Source organism: Elaeis guineensis, chromosome 15 (assembly GCF_000442705.2).
Source record: "Elaeis guineensis isolate ETL-2024a chromosome 15, EG11, whole genome shotgun sequence".
Classification (NCBI taxonomy): domain Eukaryota; kingdom Viridiplantae; phylum Streptophyta; class Magnoliopsida; order Arecales; family Arecaceae; genus Elaeis; species Elaeis guineensis.
In genome coordinates, this window is record NC_026007.2 from 70295019 (window position 1) to 70315324 (window position 20306).

Below are 20306 nucleotides of genomic sequence, written 5' to 3' on the forward strand. Positions count from 1 at the left end.
TTCTGAGGAAAAGGAAAAGGAATCAGAGAAGATTGCAGAATTGCAAGCGAAAAAAAGCAGAGTCAGATCTTATGGTTTGATATCAATGGACATGTCAAATAAGACAAATATCGCACAGAACTCTAACTTAAAGCTCCTAGAAGCTGAGTAATAGGTGAAATTAATTACAGTATTGACCAATAAACCTTGGCTTTCCAGCACCTGCATCACCTCCATTGTGCTCTAAGGTATGATGACAAACCTTTCCAGTTCTAGCTAATTAATCAGCAAGCACTTAGCAATAGAATTCCCAAAATGTTGACTCAATTGCACATGGAGTGAAAATAACGCCATACACAACGCTGTGGCATGATGAATCAAAGTTGATTCACATTTTTCTCCAAGTTTTCAATTTTTCAAGAAAGGAAATAGTACTGATTTTATTGAGTATCCAATGGCAACTATGACTTACACATAACATGAAAATTAAAGAGCAAGCACAAACACTTCTCAATTTGCTCCAAAATCAGCTCTTAACATCAATGGTGCAAACAAGAATTCAAAAACCAACAACTTCCCTTCTAAATCTCTTAAATCAAAACAAATGGAACATAGGACTCATGCTTGCCTCCTATCCAAACTACTTGGTGCCATTGGCTGCAACCTCTCCATCAACATGCAGAGGAACAGACTTTGCCTGAAATTAGAGATTGAAAGAAAGCAGACAATTAGTCAGAGGAGAACACAGCAAGTCTCTCAAGTATCAAGTAGACTCATCCATGAATGTGACTTACCAAGTTACGGTACTTGAGGGCATAGAACATCTCGATGTAACGACGGGTCTCACGCCTATCCAGATTGGACACGTACTTCCAGAAGCCATAAACACCAGATAAGGTCATCAACCTCTCAGAATAGAGCTTCCAAGTGTACCTGCATTGATTCAAAAGAAGAGCACACAAGAAAGAGAATAAATCCTGAATCTTCCATAAAAGCTCCATGAATTATAAAAGAGTGTTGCTAAGAAAACATTATGCCTACTTCTCCTCGATACGCTGCAGTCCTCCTTGGGAGATTTTGTTCCAGTAAGTCGGGTCTTCGTTGCACTTCTCAAAGAAATTTACTAGCAATTCAGCAGCTTTGTCTCCCTGGTAAGGATCAATGTGGAAGCCAGAAACCCCATGCACTATAATCTCCGCAGGTCCTCCATGACAAGTCGCAAATGTGGGCAGTCCACAGGTCATGGATTCAACAACAGTAAGCCCAAAAGCTTCATAGAAGGCAGGCTAAGCAAAGGAGAACAAATTATAAAAAAATAAAAAGTGAGTAAAATTGTCTGTCTACTGGGTAATATTCTATCAAATGTTCACAGAAGTATCATAATATTTTATCTTAAGAGGATCAGAATACCTGCACAAAAGCTCCTTTGGTATCACAAATGTACCGATAGAGCTCACCATTGCGAACCCGGTTCATCTGAGCAGAGATCCATCGGATGTGACCATCCAATTTGTACTGTTCAATGAGACTGTACATCTTCTTCATCTCTGCTTGCTCTTCTAGATCTTTGGATTCTTTTCCATGGTCTCCAGCCACCACCACGAGGTTGACCAGTTCCCTCAAACGGGGATTCCTGCCGTACAACTCAACAAGACCAGTTATGTTCTTCACTCGGTCCAGCCTTGCCATAGAGAATATAACGGGTTTGTTTCTGTCCTTCAACACAAACCTGCAAGAACCTCAAAGTCGATAACTGAATTGAACAATAGCATAGAGAAAGAGAAGCAGGTGGTATAGATAGGTTCTCACTTGTGGTCAGAATTCTCAACAGGATTGTAAATCAGCTCCTCAATCTCTGGATGGAGGGAGGTGAGTCTTTTGTGCTGCTCTGTGTATGGGAAGTAGATGGACATGTCAGCTCCAGGAGACACAATGTTGAATTTTGGATCAAAGACATCAATTCCATGCACCACACGGTAGAGCCCAGGGAGAGTGAAGGCAGTGTGAGATTCATACTGTCCCACAGTGTCCTTGCTGAAAAAAAAAGAACATAAGAGGAAGCCAGTCAGATAATGGTAGTAATTTATGCATCCCAATATGAACAAAAATTCAGTGTACTGAGACACTATTGGCATGAATAACAACCTTCCAGCAATCTCTTGGAAGGTACTGGTGATGATGAAGTCCGCATGGTTCATTGCAATTAAATCAGCTGTGAACTGGCAAGAGAAATGATACTGGTTCTCAAACTTCTTCCAATATATATCTGAATTTGGATACTTTGTTTTCTCCAGTGCATGGGCAATGGTACACTACATGTGGAAGAAGAAGATTATTAAATTCAGATGAAAAAATAACAACCATTAAGGAGAGCCCAGGGTGAACAATGTTTAGCATCAAAACCTGAGTGACTCCAAGTTTATGTGCCAATATAGAAGCTACTAGGTTTCCATCACTGTAGTTTCCAATTATCAGGTCTGGCTTGGCTTGTAGTTCTCCTGTTAGTTCATGTGCAACATCCTACAGCACAAAGGAAGACATTACAAAATTTACTTCAATAAGTTAGGAGCAGCAAAGAATATTTTATGCTGAAAGTTACTGAAAAGGAAGCAGGTGCAGAGAGGAGGCTGAGAAAGATTGGATGAAAGATTTACCTCAGCATAGGTCTCTAGGTAAGGCCATACTTCGAAACGTGAAATCCATTTTCGGATAATACCACCCTCTGTTCTAAATGGAACGCGGAGGATGTGGGTGTGCTCTGTTCCCAGGACCTTCTCAAGACGCTGGCCACAAGTGGTGCCTACTGCATCAGGGAGCAATCTGGTCACCTGCAAAGATCACAGGGTAGTCTCAGGAGAAGACCATTACGAGGATGGGCACATTCGTACAGTTACTACATCGACACAATGACATTCTTCATAATTTCTGTAGACTAGAAATAACCATCGAAAAATGTAAGAAAGCCATCAGATGTCAAATTAAACTTACGATGAGAATGCGAGGTGTGATATCGAGACCTTGATTCTTTATTCTTTGTAGCATCTCATTCTCCAAAGCACGAACTTGATCCAAAATGTAAACAACCTGCAAATAAAGATTTATAGTATGTTAAAGAAGCGAGTTCTTATATGTTTCTAAATCAAATTTCATTTCTGAGTTATACCTGGCCACCCGTGTCCGGATACCCCAAGACATTAGCTTGGGCAAAGTAGCCATGAGGAGAAAGGATGACAACATTAAACATCATAGGAACTGTCCCAAGGAAGTTTTCCAACGTACATGGATCAGGTGCCTCCAGAAGATCTAGGAGGAGATGGATAGTCTCATGACAACGCTGAGCTGTGTCACCCCAGCCCTTGTCTAAACCAAGCTCTTGAAATCTAACATCATGCAAATGTGAAACAATTGTGAGCAGCTGTGACAACTTGACAAACTTTGCACCATATAAGAATACGAGTCTAACATACTTCAGTTTACTCAATAACCTCAAAAAATGATAGCACAGAATTTACCTGTGGTTGAATTCTGAATATGGGGTGTCTGATGGGATACTCAACAAATATTCCTCTGCCTTCCTTAGTGCAGCTTGTAGAGCACTAAGGCTCTGAATTCTATCATTAAGCATCATAGACTGCATGACATAACAATAAACGGGTATAGAATGTAAAATTAGTTAGAAACAAATAAAATTTTTAACAACTTTGATGATTTATATTTTTTATAAATAACAACAGTATAGAGCTTATAATTAGTCAGAAACAAATTAAGATTTTGACAATTCAGATAATTTATGTAATATGATCCTATGATGAAACCGAAAGTGCTGAACAGGAAATTGGAGCGCTTGGTGTTATTTATTTCACACTCATTGGTAAGAAAATTTTGCTGACATTTAACTAACCACTATCAAATTAACATCAAGACCTATCACCGATTCATAAAACCTATCATCTACTGCTGCTAAATTTATCTAGTTAGAGAAAATAACAGTAATCTAGTTTAGATAGGAATTTCTTCCCTTTCAACTGAAATCTAAAAGAAGAACAACAAGTTTATTGTAAAATATTCAATTGATCAGCCAAAATACTTTTGCATTGGATCAAATTGTCAATATCCTATCCCCTGGTTCAGGTTATTATTCACATCAGATAGCAGGTCTTCTTACTCTGTTCCATTTCCAGATTCTTAAAAGGGCAAAAGAACTCACAAAAGAAAGATTCATTAATTTGAACTTCAGAAAATGAAAGATAACAGATAAATGCATTATACAGTTGAAGAAAATTTACCGCTCCCTTGTAGTTATGTGCTCGGAGGAAATTAAGCAAGGGGTACATGCTTTCTTTGTCATGGAACAACTTTGAGGAAAGGTGACGATTCAGGAACTGCACTCCATTGCCAATGGATTTCGAAAGTGAGGGACGAGGGAAAGAAGCATTGAAGGGCTCAAAGTCCAATTCCAGCACAAAGTTACTTTGGCTACTGAAAAAGGGAAAGGAAAAGGTGAGAAATGAGTTACTTGACTGCATGTGATGGTTTAATACAAAGCATTTGTTTTAACATGGAGAAATTAAGGAAAATTATCCATTAGATTCATATCCCCTACCTTCCGTCCACAAGTTCCTCTTTGAACTGCAAGTACTCCGGGACAGTCAACTCTTCCACAGCAAGCTCACTGACATTCACCCTCACATACTGCCAGACACCAGGCCTGGGCCGAATAGCAAGAGCAACCCATGGAGGCAAAACGATTGCTTCCTGCATCACAAAAGCAATGCACGATATAATGAAGAAAAAAATTTTATGAGTTAACACATAATGTGGTGCAGTAGGATCCAACTGTATTGCACCTGTGCAGCTTTCAGAACATCCTCAAAAACCCCATCCTTCAGCTTTTCTCTATCCGCTTCAGGTATTACTGCTTCATACTCAGCTAACAACTGATGGGGTAACAACATTCCTTTTCCCTGGTTAACAAACCTGCAAAGAAAAGAGCAATCAGATAACCCATCAGAGATCCTCATAACCTGACAAACCCATATACATAAGCATAAATATCACAAGAAAACCGTTAAGTGTTTCAAGCGATCCACGATGAATCGTGCAATCAAAAAGATTTCAGAAATTTATGGAGTAGTCAATGCTGTAAATAATTGAGGCTATGAAACCAGGAAGCAATGACATAACTTCCGGAAAAGAAGATAAGCAACGGGGTAACAAGTTCATTGTTCTTGGTATTCGAATATTAAAAGCCTGGAAATCTAGGTCACCACAACAGCATGAACACGCATGTGTAAACTTATTATCCATCAAGTAAGGTTAAATCTAATCCAACTTCACAAGAAATGAATGAAGCAAACATTTTCTATAAAACACAAAGGGAGGTAGAGACAACCTTGAGAAGAGGGCCACCAATTCATTCGGATGGGCGGATAGAGTGTCACCAAGGCGCTCCCGGACACTGTGAACGCGGCTCAATGCAGGGCTTGCCATGACTCCTCTTGCTTCCTCTCCTTTGAGCCTCAAAGAAGCCTCAGACTACAGCATCAGAGAAAAGAAAATAGCAATCAAAACCAATAACAAACAATTGGAAACAAATAAAAGACCACCCTGAAGACCATCTAGAAACCCACAAGTCTTAAACCTCCTACCCCACCCACCAAAAAATTTTAAACATTAAAGCACCAAAGACCTACCAAACTTGAAAATTTTACCATCATGACATAAAAATAAAAAAGTTAATGCAAATTTAGATAAGTAACCTTCATTAAGAAAACTGAAAATAGAGAGGGATTCCAAGGAAGGAAGGAAAAAAGGGATGGAATACAAAAACTTTAATAAATTAAAAGGGAAAATCGCATTAAAAGAAGAGAAAAACCAAGGTTAATCCCAAGTCCACAAGCAGAGAACAATGCAGATCTCAGAAGAAGACTAAATCTAGAAGAGAGATAAATGGTAAAAGTAAAAACCATACGAGCAGGCAAATTAAATTTTAGTTGAGATAGATTTTCTCTTCTTCTCTCACCAGTGCCGACAATGCTCAGTACAAATGAATAGAGTTTTAAACTACCACCCATACTGAGAGGTTGGTTCCAGAAAACAACAGGAATTAAGGTCGGAGATGGCAAGGGAGAGACCGGGGCCAATGCAAAACGGCGTTTTCGGAACAGAGATCTGTTGTTTTCCGACACAAACAAGCTGCACCGAATTCGAAACTCGCGAGAAACGAAAGCTTCGAAGTTAAAAGCTATAAAAGCTCTCCCCAGGTCTCTGCGGAAAATGCGTTCAAGGCGACAAAAATTTGACTTTTTTGAAGTGTAATTAATAAGACAGAAGACAAAAACAGAGGAAACTCGCATACTTATCCATTAGAGACCAAGACGGTGACGTACCGACCTGAGGAAGGGGAGAAAAAACTTGCCTCAAATTTAAAAAAGCCATATTTTTTAAGGAATTGTGTGGTATTTGGAAGAGGAAAAGGGATAAATATTTAGAAAAATAAAAGGGAAAAGCCTCTGCTTACGAGATACAAGAAAATTTAAAGATGTAGAAACTTAGAATTTTTTTATTAATAAATTGCAGAGACTTAAATTTCTTTTTCGGAAAATATACAGCAGTGCATAATGAAAATAGGTGAAGAAGAAGAAATTGTAGATGGTTGCAACATAAATTGAGAGCAAGAATGTGGCTTTATCTTTCCAAAAAGTAGCAAGTTTCCCATACCCAAAAGTTACAGTTTAGGAGAAATGGAGGAAAAGAACCCAGTTTCCAAGAGAAAAACTCAAATAAAAGAAAACACAGAGCAAGTTTGAAGAGAAGGACGAATAATCCACAAGAAACCAGATCTCACACCAAATTATAATATTTGCAGAAAAGATCTCTGGTTACATTCTACTAGAGAACATAAATCAGATAAAAGTCCAAAGAAGTTTGTGGAAAAGAAAATATTTTGTAGCAAAACGTTAATGCTCTGCGAAGATCTCTGCTTAAAAATGGGAAGAAAGTTGAAATTTTTCTGTAACTCTGCAACGATCGACCGAAGCTACTCAATTTATTGAGAGAATAGTATGTCCTACATTCCACCACCAAACTCCGATTTTTTATGGCATATTTTGAAAGTTTATGCCGTGGTTGAACGAAAACTGCTCTGCTCTTTGAGAAAAAGGATAGACGTTTTCCTATTAAAATGAGGAAAAAAAAAAAAATCCCCTGGTTACGATCTACCCCACAACCCAACCGAAACAAAAAAACAAATAAGTTCTCATAAAAAAGAAGGGACAGCTCTTTTTCCCAAGCAAACGCGATCCATTCTCGATAAACTCGAAATGTTTACCAGATTTTGGAGAAAAAACACGGGGCTTGGCCGTAATTGAACCAAACTACTCCAGAAAGAACAGTTCTATCCCATACAAACAAGATTAGTATGCATGCAGTACGGAAGAAACTCGAAATGTTTCACCAGATTAGAAGGAAAAATAAGAAAATAGAGAAAGGTCGCCACGCAAGAAACTCAAAACCTTGGACCAGATCAGAGAAAGAAACAGAGCTTTCGCCGCAACCGAACCAAAACTGCCAGAAAAGAACAGCTCTCTGTTTCATGCAAACAAGATCAAGTATTCAGCTAAAAAGAGAGTCGAAATCTTTCACCAGATTTTGGAAAACAACAGAGTTTCTTTGCCGAAATCAAGCCAAGCCAAACACTCGAAAAGAAACAACTCTTCGCCATGCAAACAAAGATCGGCACAAAAGGCACAAGATTAGATCAAAAAACAGAGTTCTTTTGCCGCAACCGCACCAAACTACTCCAAAAGAACGTCTCTTTCACATGCAAACAAGATCAGCACGAGAGAACCTCGAACTTTCACCAGACCAATGACTTAAGAAAAACAATTTTTTTTTCGGCAACCGAACCAAACAACTCGAAAAAAAAACCGATCTTTTCCATGCAAACAAGATCAGCACCAGATAAAGTCGAAATTTTTCACCAGCTTGGAAGTGAAAGAGTGTTTTTTTCATGGAAATCGGGCAGCAACTCCCCAGTAATCGCACAAAAATCTACTCGGCCCACCGAAGCCCAAAACCCCAACACTTCAAGTAGACAGAAACACCCTTACCTGGATCCCCCAATGGCTCCCCCCAGAGAGAGAAGAAGAAGAAGAAAAAGAGAGAGAAAACAAAAGAAACGAAACAACGCAACAAAGAGTGGATCAAGAGAACGGAGAGAACGGAGCTGGGGGCGAGGGATGAAGGGAGCGATCCCCCCAGAGCCCTATTTATACCCGAAAGAAGGTCCCACCTTTGGCTGTGGTAGGTGTCGCCACCGCTGCCCCCTCGTTTTCTCCAACCGCTCTCGGCCGACGATGCCCGTTTTGCTCCGATTGCTGTCAGCATTAAATAACGACCTTCCTTATTTTCAAGATTACACCCCCTCTGTCTCCATTCCTCCCAGCCTACTAGTGAGATAAGCTCGAGTGAGAGTGGTCCTCTTTTGTAATGATGGAGTGTATTTATAATAAATTTAGTTTTATGGCTTATTTTTCGTTCTAAAAAATTTAAAAGTTTCCGGTGCGGATTTCGTAGGTGGAAACAAACTGTGTTTGCTGGTTTTTTTTTTGGTTACTTTTTGCTGAAAATATACGCTTGTTTAATTCATTGTTTTTATTTCCTGTGGGCTCCCGCCTCTGGCTTTTAGACAGCTTTTCATCGAAAATAACTTTTGGACAGCTCGGCGAGTTTGTCGCAGTTCTAATTTACATTTCCACCTCTGTTTTCGATTTGCATTTGTTAGGTCAGTCGATTAAAATTTTATCTCTTGATCTGTTTCATTTATTATTTTGAGTAAATTACAATTTTTTTTAAAATTTATGATTATTATATTTTTATTCAATAATTTAAAAAATCTATATTTACATCCCTACGGTACGATGGTGTTATTGAAAAAAATTTATAATTATAAAATGATCAAATTATCCTCCATAATAATTCAGATAAAAAAAAATAATACTCTTTTTTTCTCCACGACCTAAACTAGCAGCCTAGGAGCCCCTCATCGGCTTCCACTACCGTGAGATCTTCATCTCTGCCTCACTCATCGTGCTCACCAATGGCTCCGTCTTCTCCCACTCCACCCCCAATGGCTCCAGCATCTCATTGAGATCCTCATCTCCGCCTCACTCATCGTGCTCACCAATGACTCTCCCTTCCCAAACCCCAACCTCAGGTGCCCTATAGAGATTACCGACGATCCTTCCTAGATTTAAACCTAAATCTCCATCGGCGGCACCTTCTTTGACTCTCCTCTCCCCGCCAACCCATTCCCCTCCTCCCCTCCCTAGTTGACCCGGCCTTCTCCTGCCCCTCCGCCACCACCACCTCCAACATCTCTCTTGCCACAAGATCATCTACTTCATAAAGGACGCCTACCCACTCATCGTCAATGCCAACCCCTACATCTACAGCTATCAACCCCTACATTTACCCCCTCCTCGTTGATGCCAAGCTCTCTTGTGGCTAGTGGAGCTCTTCGTGGCAACAAGCTCTCCTCTGACAATCTTCGCCTCTCCCCCTCCAACTCCACTGCCTCCGATGATCACAAGCTCTCCTCCTCCTCCACCCCCACCACCTCTGATTTTCTCTTCTCAAGTACCCTCGTCAGCTCCTGAGATTGTGCTGACGAGCTCACTACATATGGTTTGTCGTACCAAAAATTTGACTCTCCAAAGCTCCGCCCCCTCCCTCCCTTACCTCACTAGTGTCGGAATGCCGATCAGGACGATGGCAATGAAGGCTCTGCCCCCTCCTTCCCCTACTTCGCTAGTGTCAGAATGTCAATTAGGGCAGTGAAAATGAAGGCTCCTCGGAAGAGGAGTTCTTTTCCCCCAAGGGTTCCCCTGGTTAAAAATAGAGCCCCAGGGGACAGACGTCGAGCTCCAAGAACTCCTTCGCAATGGAGTGTGCATCTCAGAGCTCCATCCTGAGCTCAACTTCATACATGTCCTCCAATGTGGCATGTTTGTCCTCTCCAATGTCACCCACTACTTTATCGTCGCCTGTGGGCTTGAGCCTCGGGTGATCCACTATCAAATCTTGGAATTCAAGTTGAGAGTGTTGTGGTTGGAGATGTTAGGCCCCAATCATCTCCGCCTCCTCCTCCGCCACCACCTTTGTTACGGTTGGAAACCCTCTTGCCTCCAAAGCAAAAGCCATTAACTAGGTACATCCGCTGCCAATCTTGCCCACCATTGAGCACGGCAACTCAGCGTCGATGGACATCTCCAGCCCCTCATTGGATTGAAAAGAATGCATACATTAGAGTTTGATTTTTTCTTATCCTTTATTCAAATTTTTTTTGAATATTTCAAAAATTTATTATGATATGGCAATGAGATATATGTTGATATTAACAGACTTTCCAATGACATGGATTAGACTTTAGTGTTGACTAAAATATTAAGGATATAATTGTAGATTTTAAAAATTATTGGATGTATCTATAATTTTAATCTATTTTTAAAAAGGCTTTTGTAATTTATTTTATTATTTTTTATCTGTTAACTTAGTAATAAAATAAAAAATATATAATAAATACAGATATGTAAAAATTAAGCACAATCCTATCATAAAGTATGCTTTACAGATATATAATTATATGTCAATGATTAGAAGATATACAAAATATAACCGGGGGTACCAACTAGTTAAGCTTATAAAGCGTCTTGGTGTTAGATATAAGATCTTGCTTTAAATTTCAATTATATTTTAGATGTTTTTATTTTTTCTTGGAAGATATACAAATTGTAAGGATAAGTGAGTATTTGTAGCATGCCCACGGCGGTGCACTATTTGCAACATTTTTCTTTTTGATGTTTAATTTATAGTATTTACCATGCTCATTTTGAACTTACCTAATATGGCTGAACTTCCAGTGGAGTTTGGATTAAGTTGTCATCATCCAAAAAAATGATATATTATATAAATATTTTAATTAATTAGTGATGTCACTATTATATATATATATATATTATATAAGTATTTTATCTTTCAATTGGAAGCTCCGATTTTTCAGATCTGGTTTGTACCACTCACTTGTTGATACCAAGTCATTTTACATTATAATGCACATATTTCATCTACACATCAACAGCAGCAATAGCACATCAAAATTGTAACTGGCCACCATTTTCCTCATCAAATTCAATATTAATGGATTGATTTCTTACAAACTAACACCATGAGAAAACATATTGGATAATGTAATGGGCATCTGGGCAATATCAAGTAGACCATTTTATAGGAAAAGAGCCACAGCTGCATGCTGGACTCGAATGTGTTAGTATGTACCACAACAATATTAATATTATGTTAATAATGTAGCAAATCGCCTTACTGTTAAGCATTAATTAGTCTTAATTTGTTGTCAATTTTAGACAGATAACTTTATTAAACAAGCCCCACAAAATTAATGCGCATATGACATTAATTGTACTCATAAAATATCCATAATATCGTTCATGAATCCAATCGAAATGTCATGCCAACTTAAAATACATACTGCATAACCCATAAACCAATCCATCAAGAATTTTTAATTATTTTTAGACAATATTTGTCAATGCATGCCAACCATGCACATACCATAATGCATGCATGTTCTTTTTAAGTTCCGCTGTAATGCAAGCTATGATGTGAATTCTTGACTCGGAGCACCATCCTTTTTATTACAATGCTTTTGGCTTTTTTTTGGTGAAAACCCTTTTTTTCCAGAAAGGCGTTTGGTCCGGTGAACCCAACTCACCTGCGCTCCGGTGTGACACATGCTGCCAATCAACGAGATGGACGGCTCTGATCTCTGGTCCACCGCCAAAAGCGTCCTACCTACGGCGACCCGTCCATGATCTAAGCCACCAGAAAACACCTGATCTCATCCTGTTCCCGTGGGCCCACCACCGACGTAGTCCAGAGTCCAAAGCCGAGCGCCCGTGCCCAGCAATCGGCGCTCGGGGATCCGATACGGCATGGTGGGTTTCGGATCCTTGGCCATCGACCGAATCCGGTTCGCACGGTCGTAGGACATCGTACAGAGCTGGCGCGTACGGCGCGTAGACTGCGGCTTTTGGCGGGCCAACCCGATGAATCCGCTGCCGGATCCGGCGGTCCACGATTCTGAACGCACGGCGATCACGTGCTCTGCCCTCCTTTGCACTGACCGGCAGAGTAGGCACCATTTTTTGTCCTTTTATAAGCCAAATAATTAGATTAAGCTAAAATAAATATATTTATGAGTATTTGAAAATAAAATATCTAATAATCGAGAAAAAAAAAAAAATCTTCCACGCCTGAGTGTTGGTAGATTAGCAATATATGCCACTGGCCAATTCGCCGCTCTTTAAATTTTCCTATAATATTTTAAATATTATTTTAAAATATTTTATAAATTATTAATAAAAATAATTTTATTGTGTGCATCTCATACCACCCGATAACAAATCAGCATACTATCTACAAAATAATTTTTTTATTTTAAATAATAAAAATTAATTTTTTATTTAAAATTTTCAATGAAATATAGATAATAATATATTTTTTTTATTTTTTTGAATACTATATTGATTTGTTATTGGATGGTATAAAATATATATATATGGTAGAATTGTTTCAATCAATAATTTTTTAAATATTTTATATTTTATTTAATATGTCAGGGACATTATAGGTAAACATTATCTTAGTTGTCGCCATAATTAAAGAACAAGAAGAAATGTCAAAAATTGCAGTTGTAAAATATTTTTATTAGGCAACAGAAAAAAATTGTTCTGCATTTATGGGTCAATTATCGACACGTACGCGAATGTTTGTGAAATAGAAAGAGATTTCACGACAATGGTAGGTGGCGGCATTAACCACCGGTAAGCATGGTGTTAGCTGCAAGGGCGTGGTAGTTAGGAGAAAAGATTCCACGGTCATGAGGACGTCACCAGGTTTGATGAGAAAAAATATTATAGTTTCATATTGATCCATAAAAAAGATGCTACATCACTTGATTAGTCTGCACCGATCCTTTTTCCCAGCAGTTTGAAACTATGTGATATAGAATAATGTTGTTGATGCTGAAAATAAAAGCATTAGAGCATATTATATTTTATTTATTTTACATCAAGTGGATGATGATCAGATAAGTATTTTTTAGCATTCAGAGTTCAGATATTAAACCATGCATTCCTGGGTTTCAAGTCTAGATAATTATATTAGGTTTCTTTCTGTTCTCTAGAAAAATACTACAAATTAATATTTTTTTTGTTGTACTGCATGGATCAACTATTGGGATTTAAGCCATTTAAATTGTTATGTAATTTGTGATATTCCATGTTAAAACGAGGGCACAACAAAAAGTGTTTACCTATTGTCCTTTAGGGGGAAAAAGTGAAGAAATATTTCAAATATTCTTGTTTCTTGCGTGGCATGGTCTGTGAGTTGCTTGTTCCGAACAAGCAAAAGGAATATAACCATTTGACTCATTATGCGAAACTAGTGGCCTTTGATGGTTGTGTCCAGCATTAATAACTTTCTTTGGCCCACATATTGATGCTATGGCCTATGAAGTGCTTTATGACGGATAATTTATAATTCATATTTTTTAAGATAAATATGCCATTCAATTGACGAGGCAGGTCTTCTTCTACCGTTTAATTTTTTATAAAAGAATATAAAAAGATAATAATTTTTTTTCTAAAATAAAATTTATTGGTTATGAGTTCGCTAATTTAATTCATACAAGAATGTATATGGGCATACATTTTGTTCTATATTGATTATGTATGGAGTAAATTTTGGATAATTATATAGAATTAAATAAATTTAAATAATATTTTTTATTAGTTTTTTTTTATGAGATAAAAATTATCATGAATGATATCAAGGTAGATTCAATCTATGATCTATATAAATTAGGAGACATTGCAGCATGAATTTAGTGGTATTTGTAATTTGATTTAAATTTTTAACTTAAAAACTATACCAAATTTTAAATAAAAGAGTATGAAATATTCATGTAGATACATATTTAGGCTCATATCAATTAGATAGATCTTGAATATTTATATAAATTAAAAAATTTAAATAATATTTTTTAGTTAGTTTTTTTAAATATAATTTTAGATTATTACAATTGGTATTAAAGCAGATCCGATCAATAGCCTATATAGATCATAGGATATTATAGTATAGACCATCAATGTTGATCACTGATTAATAATGATATTTATGATTCGATTTGAATTTTTAACCTAACGAGCATACGAAAGCTTAAACAGAACGTATATATAAAAATCTATATGAAAAATGTTTAAAGTCCCGTATTGGCTACAACCTAAACAGATTTGGATGTCTATAAAAGATAAAAAAATATAAATAATATATATATATGATGAAGATTTGCGATTGTTATGCCTCATACAATAGAATCAATAACTAAAATAAATTGATAGATTTTGTAATTTTGGATTATCTTCATTAGTTATTTATTTAAAATATTATAATAACATATATAACAAACACCCGAAAGGACAACGTGCTATGTAATGTTATTTTTAATATATTCAACAAATTTAATTCTACGTTCTTAAGCTATCTTTAATTTTTCTATCCGTTGCACATCGAAACTCGAAACCTACACTTAAAATCCCCATACAAACAATTATTTGTCCCCCTCGCAGTAAGACACAAAGGACTCACAACATCATAATTAACAAAAGGAACCTCTTTTTCTCACTCTTTATTTTATATTTTACTTCGCAAGTAAACCATAAGCAATTGACCTCACGCTTGGCAATTCTGAATTTTGACACGTGATACCTGAAAGGCTTATTTCTGGTGTTCTGCAGGAACAATCAAGGGAGGACGGACCATGAGCAGCCGAAGACTTCGAACCGGGAAAGGTAAGGTGGGGCCGGCGCTAGCGGTGCTTAAACTGCCCCAGACCTAAAAATAAGGTGGCCGGGGGGTCCCACCACGTTACAGGGTTGCACGAAAATCGTGGCAATTATTCGGCTGCCCGGTCGTCAGGGGCACTCGCGAAGATGCACCAACCGATGTGCCCCCATGACCCAACCCAGGGCCCTCCCTCTTTTCCACGTGTAAAATCTATAAACAACCTTATCCATGGAAGATGGACAACAAATTTAAATAGAGCAGGAGGGAAATATGGAGCACATGGGTGGCCATCCTCGAGCACCACCCATGGCACAAGTGGATTGAAGTTTTTCATCCAATTATACGTTAATTAGGCTCCTTATTTCCAAGATCGACAAGCACTCAAAGTAAGAGCAATTCATACGTCCGGCCTTGTATGAAAATTACATCTCTAAATGATGAGGATCACTCGATTTGCATAGATTTTTCAAGTTCTATGATGATGCATCGCTCCATATGGCATTACTGGAATGGCCTACAACTTGGTACAAAAAGGGTTAGAAAGTTTCAATTTAATTTAGCTCGAACAATAATCTTGAAGTGATGAGCAGTTGATAGTCTGATGGTATCCAAACAACTGAGCTAGTATGTTATAACAAATGCTTATCCAATAGGATGCAAATACTTATCCAATAAATTAAATGCACCAATGAGATTTGAGAATGATGTCGCATGAAAAGCCTAGGACCACTGCTAGCTCACATTTCCAGATCCGATGAGCTGGAGATATGCATGTTGGTGGAAGGTACCCATCAAATTTGATACCAGTGTCCCAAGGGGGCAAAAAATAAAAAAAACTGCCTTAGATTTACCAAGTAATTTATTGCAAGTTGGGGAAGTCTTAGGTAGGGGACGGCGAAATTTGTGGGCCGTTTTGTTAGTTGACATAAGTAGGTGCGCTATGATATCCGTGCTGACATAGGTTTATGATGCAAAAGAATACATCCTCGCATAGAGATTAGTGTTTGTTTTTGCCCTGCCTATGAGCTAATAGATCGAAGACGAGCATTTGCAAGATGGTCCCATGTTAAGCGATCAACAAAGCTTTGTCTTTTGTTGAAACATTAAGTGCAAGATGTGACAGCCCACGTAAATAATCGCCGTCAACCTAACATTATAAATATATATACGTATGTATTTTAATTTTAATTTACCCAACATAGTGACAGAGAAAGGCATCCGATGTCGTGTCTTGTATGGTCGCTATGGAAGCAATCTAATTTATCGATCCAATTTTGTTTTGCTATCGCATTCATCGAGAGGGCAACATTTTATCAATCTAATCTTTATGACGTGGATCTCGGTCATCCGCGTGACATGAGATGCGCATGGTTGCTTACAAGGCTCGTCCTTCTTTTTTTTTTTTTGCCCGCCGATCAATCTCTCAATTTTTTTTTTTAATCAAATTACTGAGGACAGCCTGTAAAAATAGAAATAAAATATATTATAAAATTTGAAGATAAGCACCACTCTATTTTCAAATTTAATATTAAAAATATACTACTGTAAAAGATGCAAGTCAACCTGCCACACTATTCACCTTTCGAAAAATATATTGTATTGATATCATGATAAAATGATGAAAAATAGTTCAGATGTCATAGAGGAGTGGATGAGCCACCAACTGCGTTATGTTATTTCTAATTCAATCAATGACGATAGGAGAATTTTTTTTTGATGAAAATCTTTTTTGTCCACGACTTCAATCTGTACAGATGATATCAATCCAGATGGCAATGCAACTTAGCTCTTGAGATTGAAGGCTCAAAGAGATGATAGCCTAGCAACCTAGCATCAGGTCCCAGATGATAAATCCTATGCTGTCCCTATCATCTCTGATACCGTCGTCGAAATTTAGTCTGAAAAAATTCGAAAGAGAAATTTCTAAGAGTTAAAGATAATCTTGTGAGTTGCCGCAATAACAGCATGAGAGATATAATTAAAAATTTATTCTAGCCAGTCTATCGAACATCTGATCTATCTTGATCTAAATAGAATGGATTTTATCCGACCTAATTAAAATCTGAAATCTATATAGATTTTAGATAGAATATTCAAAATAAATTTGAATTTGATGTAGATAGTGGAATATCTTGATCATAATCAGATTCAATATAATTTCAATTTATTTTTTTTAAAAATTATAACTACTTAATAATATTTATATGATAAATTTTTTATTTGATCCCATCTAAGTCGATCCATCTCATTTATTCGATATGATCTGAACCGCATCATCTATTTTATCTAATCCCATCTGATACGAGATGGATATAGAGTGGCAATGGATATCGAATGTCTCATTGGCATACATAGATATTGATCCATCCAATCCACATCCGGCCTTCGCCATCCATTCAACACCCTGCGAACTATCATGCTTCACATGGTTATCTATCGCACGTGAACCATGAATGATATTTAAGAGCAATGTTAAAAAATAATTTAAAAATAAAAACTCTCTCTCTTTCTCTCTCGGTTGGCTGGGGGAGAGCGTGCAGGGAGTGCAACAAAAAGGATGCTACCATTGCAGGAGAGCTTTCGGTCCGTAATTACTCGGGCATGGAAATGGTCGGGTTTCGTTCAATCCGTCATTTAGTCAGCAAGGATATACCATGTTGTTTGCGGGGGGATAAGCATGCGCGGAACAGTGTTGTTTTGACGTTAAATTAAACACCCTTCACTTCTTAAAAAATTAACTTGGAAGGATCATTGGAACGAAGCTATGCAAGAGCCGGATTTGCCGTCTCAAATGAACATGGCCGAGTACTAGCGTTGGCTGGAGTAATCCCCCCTGTGAACAAACTTCATTCTGATGGTAGACATTACATCGGATTGAAAGCTGCCCTGCAGAATTTACAATTGGATTGGATCATTCTGAAGGACATTCAGCTACTGCGATTACATGGATTCATGGAGAGGGTTCATCTTTGCATCCTACTGTCTGGAATATAAAAATTAATATCGATGGAAACACCATGTCATTTTTCTTGCACCATAATTTCTGGGAAGCTAATCAGGTATCCTCCATTCGAGGGAGATTATCAAAACAAGCATGTTGCCTTTGGATCTGAACATTTAGTGTAATTAGTGATGGCAGTGCTGCTTGTACTGTTTTCCACCGTCGTTAGGCTTTGCTCTGCTCTCTTCTACCAGAAAAAAAAAAAAATAATAATAAAATAAAATCTGCATAGGCAATCGTGGGCTATGGGCTATGGCCCATGAGTATTGTAGGCAGATGTCTCAGGCTCTTCATAAGAGTTATGATAAGTGTGTTTGTTGGGGGCCATCTGATGATAATTTTATGAACCTTAACATGATGAACTTTTGTGAATTCTGGCAGGTTGAACTTGTTTGTGTAATATGTCTGATATGAGCGAGAACTGTTTGCATGAAAGCAGCTATTGAACTTTTATATTTCTGTTGTCTGTACATAGAGAAGATGTGCTCTGGTCTACTCTTTAAAACTGGATCTCTATAAAAGGGAAAAAGAAATGATGGTTACTATCTCGCTTTTTTTTTTTTTGATAAGGAGTTCTATGTCGCATTTGTTAAATAGGCATTATATGAGATACAAACGGTAGTGTGTCAACTTGGGCCAAGAAAAATATCTGTAAAATTATCCTGTAAATGTTCTGATTTTTTTATTGAAAAAAATAAATTTTTTCTTTCTCGACAGACGACGCAAATGTTCAAACAAGAACTCCCAATGTGTCGTGAACACAACCAAATAATCACACACACAAACCAAAGAGAAAACACAAGGATTTACGTGGTTCGAGAAAAAACTCCTACGTCACGGGGAGAGTACCAAAGGAAATCACTATGTAATGGAGAAATAAACACAGAGAACTGACTTACACCGCACCGATCATTCTCCAAGAGAGATACCAAACTTCGTACTTATCTTCCAGCACTCCAGTCACGACGAGCACCGTACTCTAAGAACAAAAAATCCCGAAGAAGAAAATCCTATTTTCTTCTTCCTCACTTTGTTTTTTGTCTCCCGTCTGTTAGGGCCGGTTGGACTTGAAGAGCACACAGCAAGAGAGAGGGAGGTTTCCATAAAAAATAGAAACCTCCCACTGCCGCCCTTGTTGTGCGTGGGCAAAGGGCTGGGAAAGGCTCGATTTGATCGGGTCAACCTTCCCCCACTTCCAAAATGCAACAATCTCCACCTTTGACTCGATCAATATCGGTGATTCTCCACCATAAATCTCTCCACTTAAGCTCTTGATTCTCTCGGCTTTCAGCAACACCCCTTCTCCTAGGGCCTTTACTCCTTTCAGTTGGCACGAACATTGGCTAAGTCAAGACAATGCTTGAACTTAACCTGGGTAATGTCTTGGTCAACATATCTGCTATATTTTGCTCTATTGACACTTTGATGAGTTTGAAGTAGCCACCAGCAATGAACTCTCTCAGCTTGTGATACCGCACGTCAATATGTTTTATCCTTGCATGATACACGGATCTTTTGCAAGACAAATAGCACTCTGGCTATCATAATATAACCGAAATCCTTTTGAATGATCTTGAGCTTTGCACCAAACCCTTCAGCCATATTATCTCCTTAGTAGCTTCATAGCAGCAATGTACTCCCTCAATAGTAGATAATGCTACAATATCTTGTAACATTGTCTTTCAGCTAACTGGATCTCCACCTAGAATAAAGATGTACCCAGAAGTAGATCTTCTCCTGTCAAGTCACCTACATAATCAGAGTCCACATACCTTCAAGAACACCCACACCAGTGCTCCTCTGAAACAACAGACCAATGTTAGATGTACCTTTCAGATATCTCAAAATCCACTGACTGCATCTAATGCTGTCTCTCTGATTTGACATATACCTGCTAACCACACTCACTGCCTGTGAGAGGTCAGGTCTTGTGCAGATCATAGCATACATCAAATATCCCACCACACTTGCATACGTACTTTGAGCATTTCTTGATGTTCTTTTTCTGACTTAGGATATTGCTGCAATGATAACTTAAAGTGTTGTGCCATTAAAGTACTCACTGCCTTTGCATTTCCATGCTGAATTTGCCAAAACTTTTTCAATGTATTTCTTCTGGGTTAGCCATAGCTTGCCATCTTTTCTGTCACGTTGAATTTCCATGCCTAGGATCTTCTTGGCATAACCTAGGTCCTTCATTTCAAATTCAGAACTAAGCTCTTTCTTCAGCTTCTTTATTTCTTGAATTGACTTACATGCTATGAGCATATCATCCACATAGAGCATAAGTAATAAAATAGAACTATCTGTAAGAAATTGAAAGTAGACACAACTATCATACTTACTTCTACTGTAGCCATGGGTCACATAAAAGTATCAAATCTTTTGTACCACTATCTTG

General features: G+C 37.9%; 1 protein-coding gene across 2 annotated transcripts; it reads right to left on the reverse strand.

Moving 5' to 3' along the window:
• Positions 1-391: 391 nt before the first annotated feature.
• Positions 392-8291, reverse strand: LOC105058592 (sucrose synthase 1). Of its 2 annotated transcripts, none has more exons than XM_019855184.3 (16): positions 8273-8291; positions 5372-5514; positions 4827-4956; positions 4583-4734; positions 4266-4458; positions 3492-3610; positions 3143-3359; positions 2968-3063; positions 2634-2807; positions 2383-2499; positions 2125-2291; positions 1789-2013; positions 1390-1708; positions 1021-1265; positions 774-912; positions 392-676 (listed from the first exon to the last, which is right to left on the reverse strand). In XM_019855184.3, the coding sequence occupies exons 2-16, from the start codon at positions 5467-5469 to the stop codon at positions 620-622; spliced, it is 2448 nt and encodes an 815-aa protein (XP_019710743.1). In that variant the 5' UTR covers positions 5470-5514; positions 8273-8291; the 3' UTR covers positions 392-619. The 2 variants fall into 2 exon arrangements, with proteins under 2 accessions (XP_019710743.1, XP_010939862.1); XM_010941560.4 differs by having other exon boundaries at positions 8091-8278.
• Between the last annotated feature and the right edge of the window lie 12015 nt (positions 8292-20306).

Bases quoted from the DNA above. Each gene is read 5' to 3' on its own strand.
- LOC105058592 (XM_019855184.3), bottom strand. From the start codon at position 5,469: ATGGCAAGCCCTGCATTGAGCCGCGTTCACAGTGTCCGGGAGCGCCTT. The intron at 4,735-4,826 runs GTGCAATACAGT...TTTGTGATGCAG, and splicing joins ATGTTCTGAAAGCTGCACAG to GAAGCAATCGTTTTGCCTCC. The intron at 2,014-2,124 runs GTTGTTATTCAT...TTTTTTTTTCAG, and splicing joins TTCCAAGAGATTGCTGGAAG to CAAGGACACTGTGGGACAGT.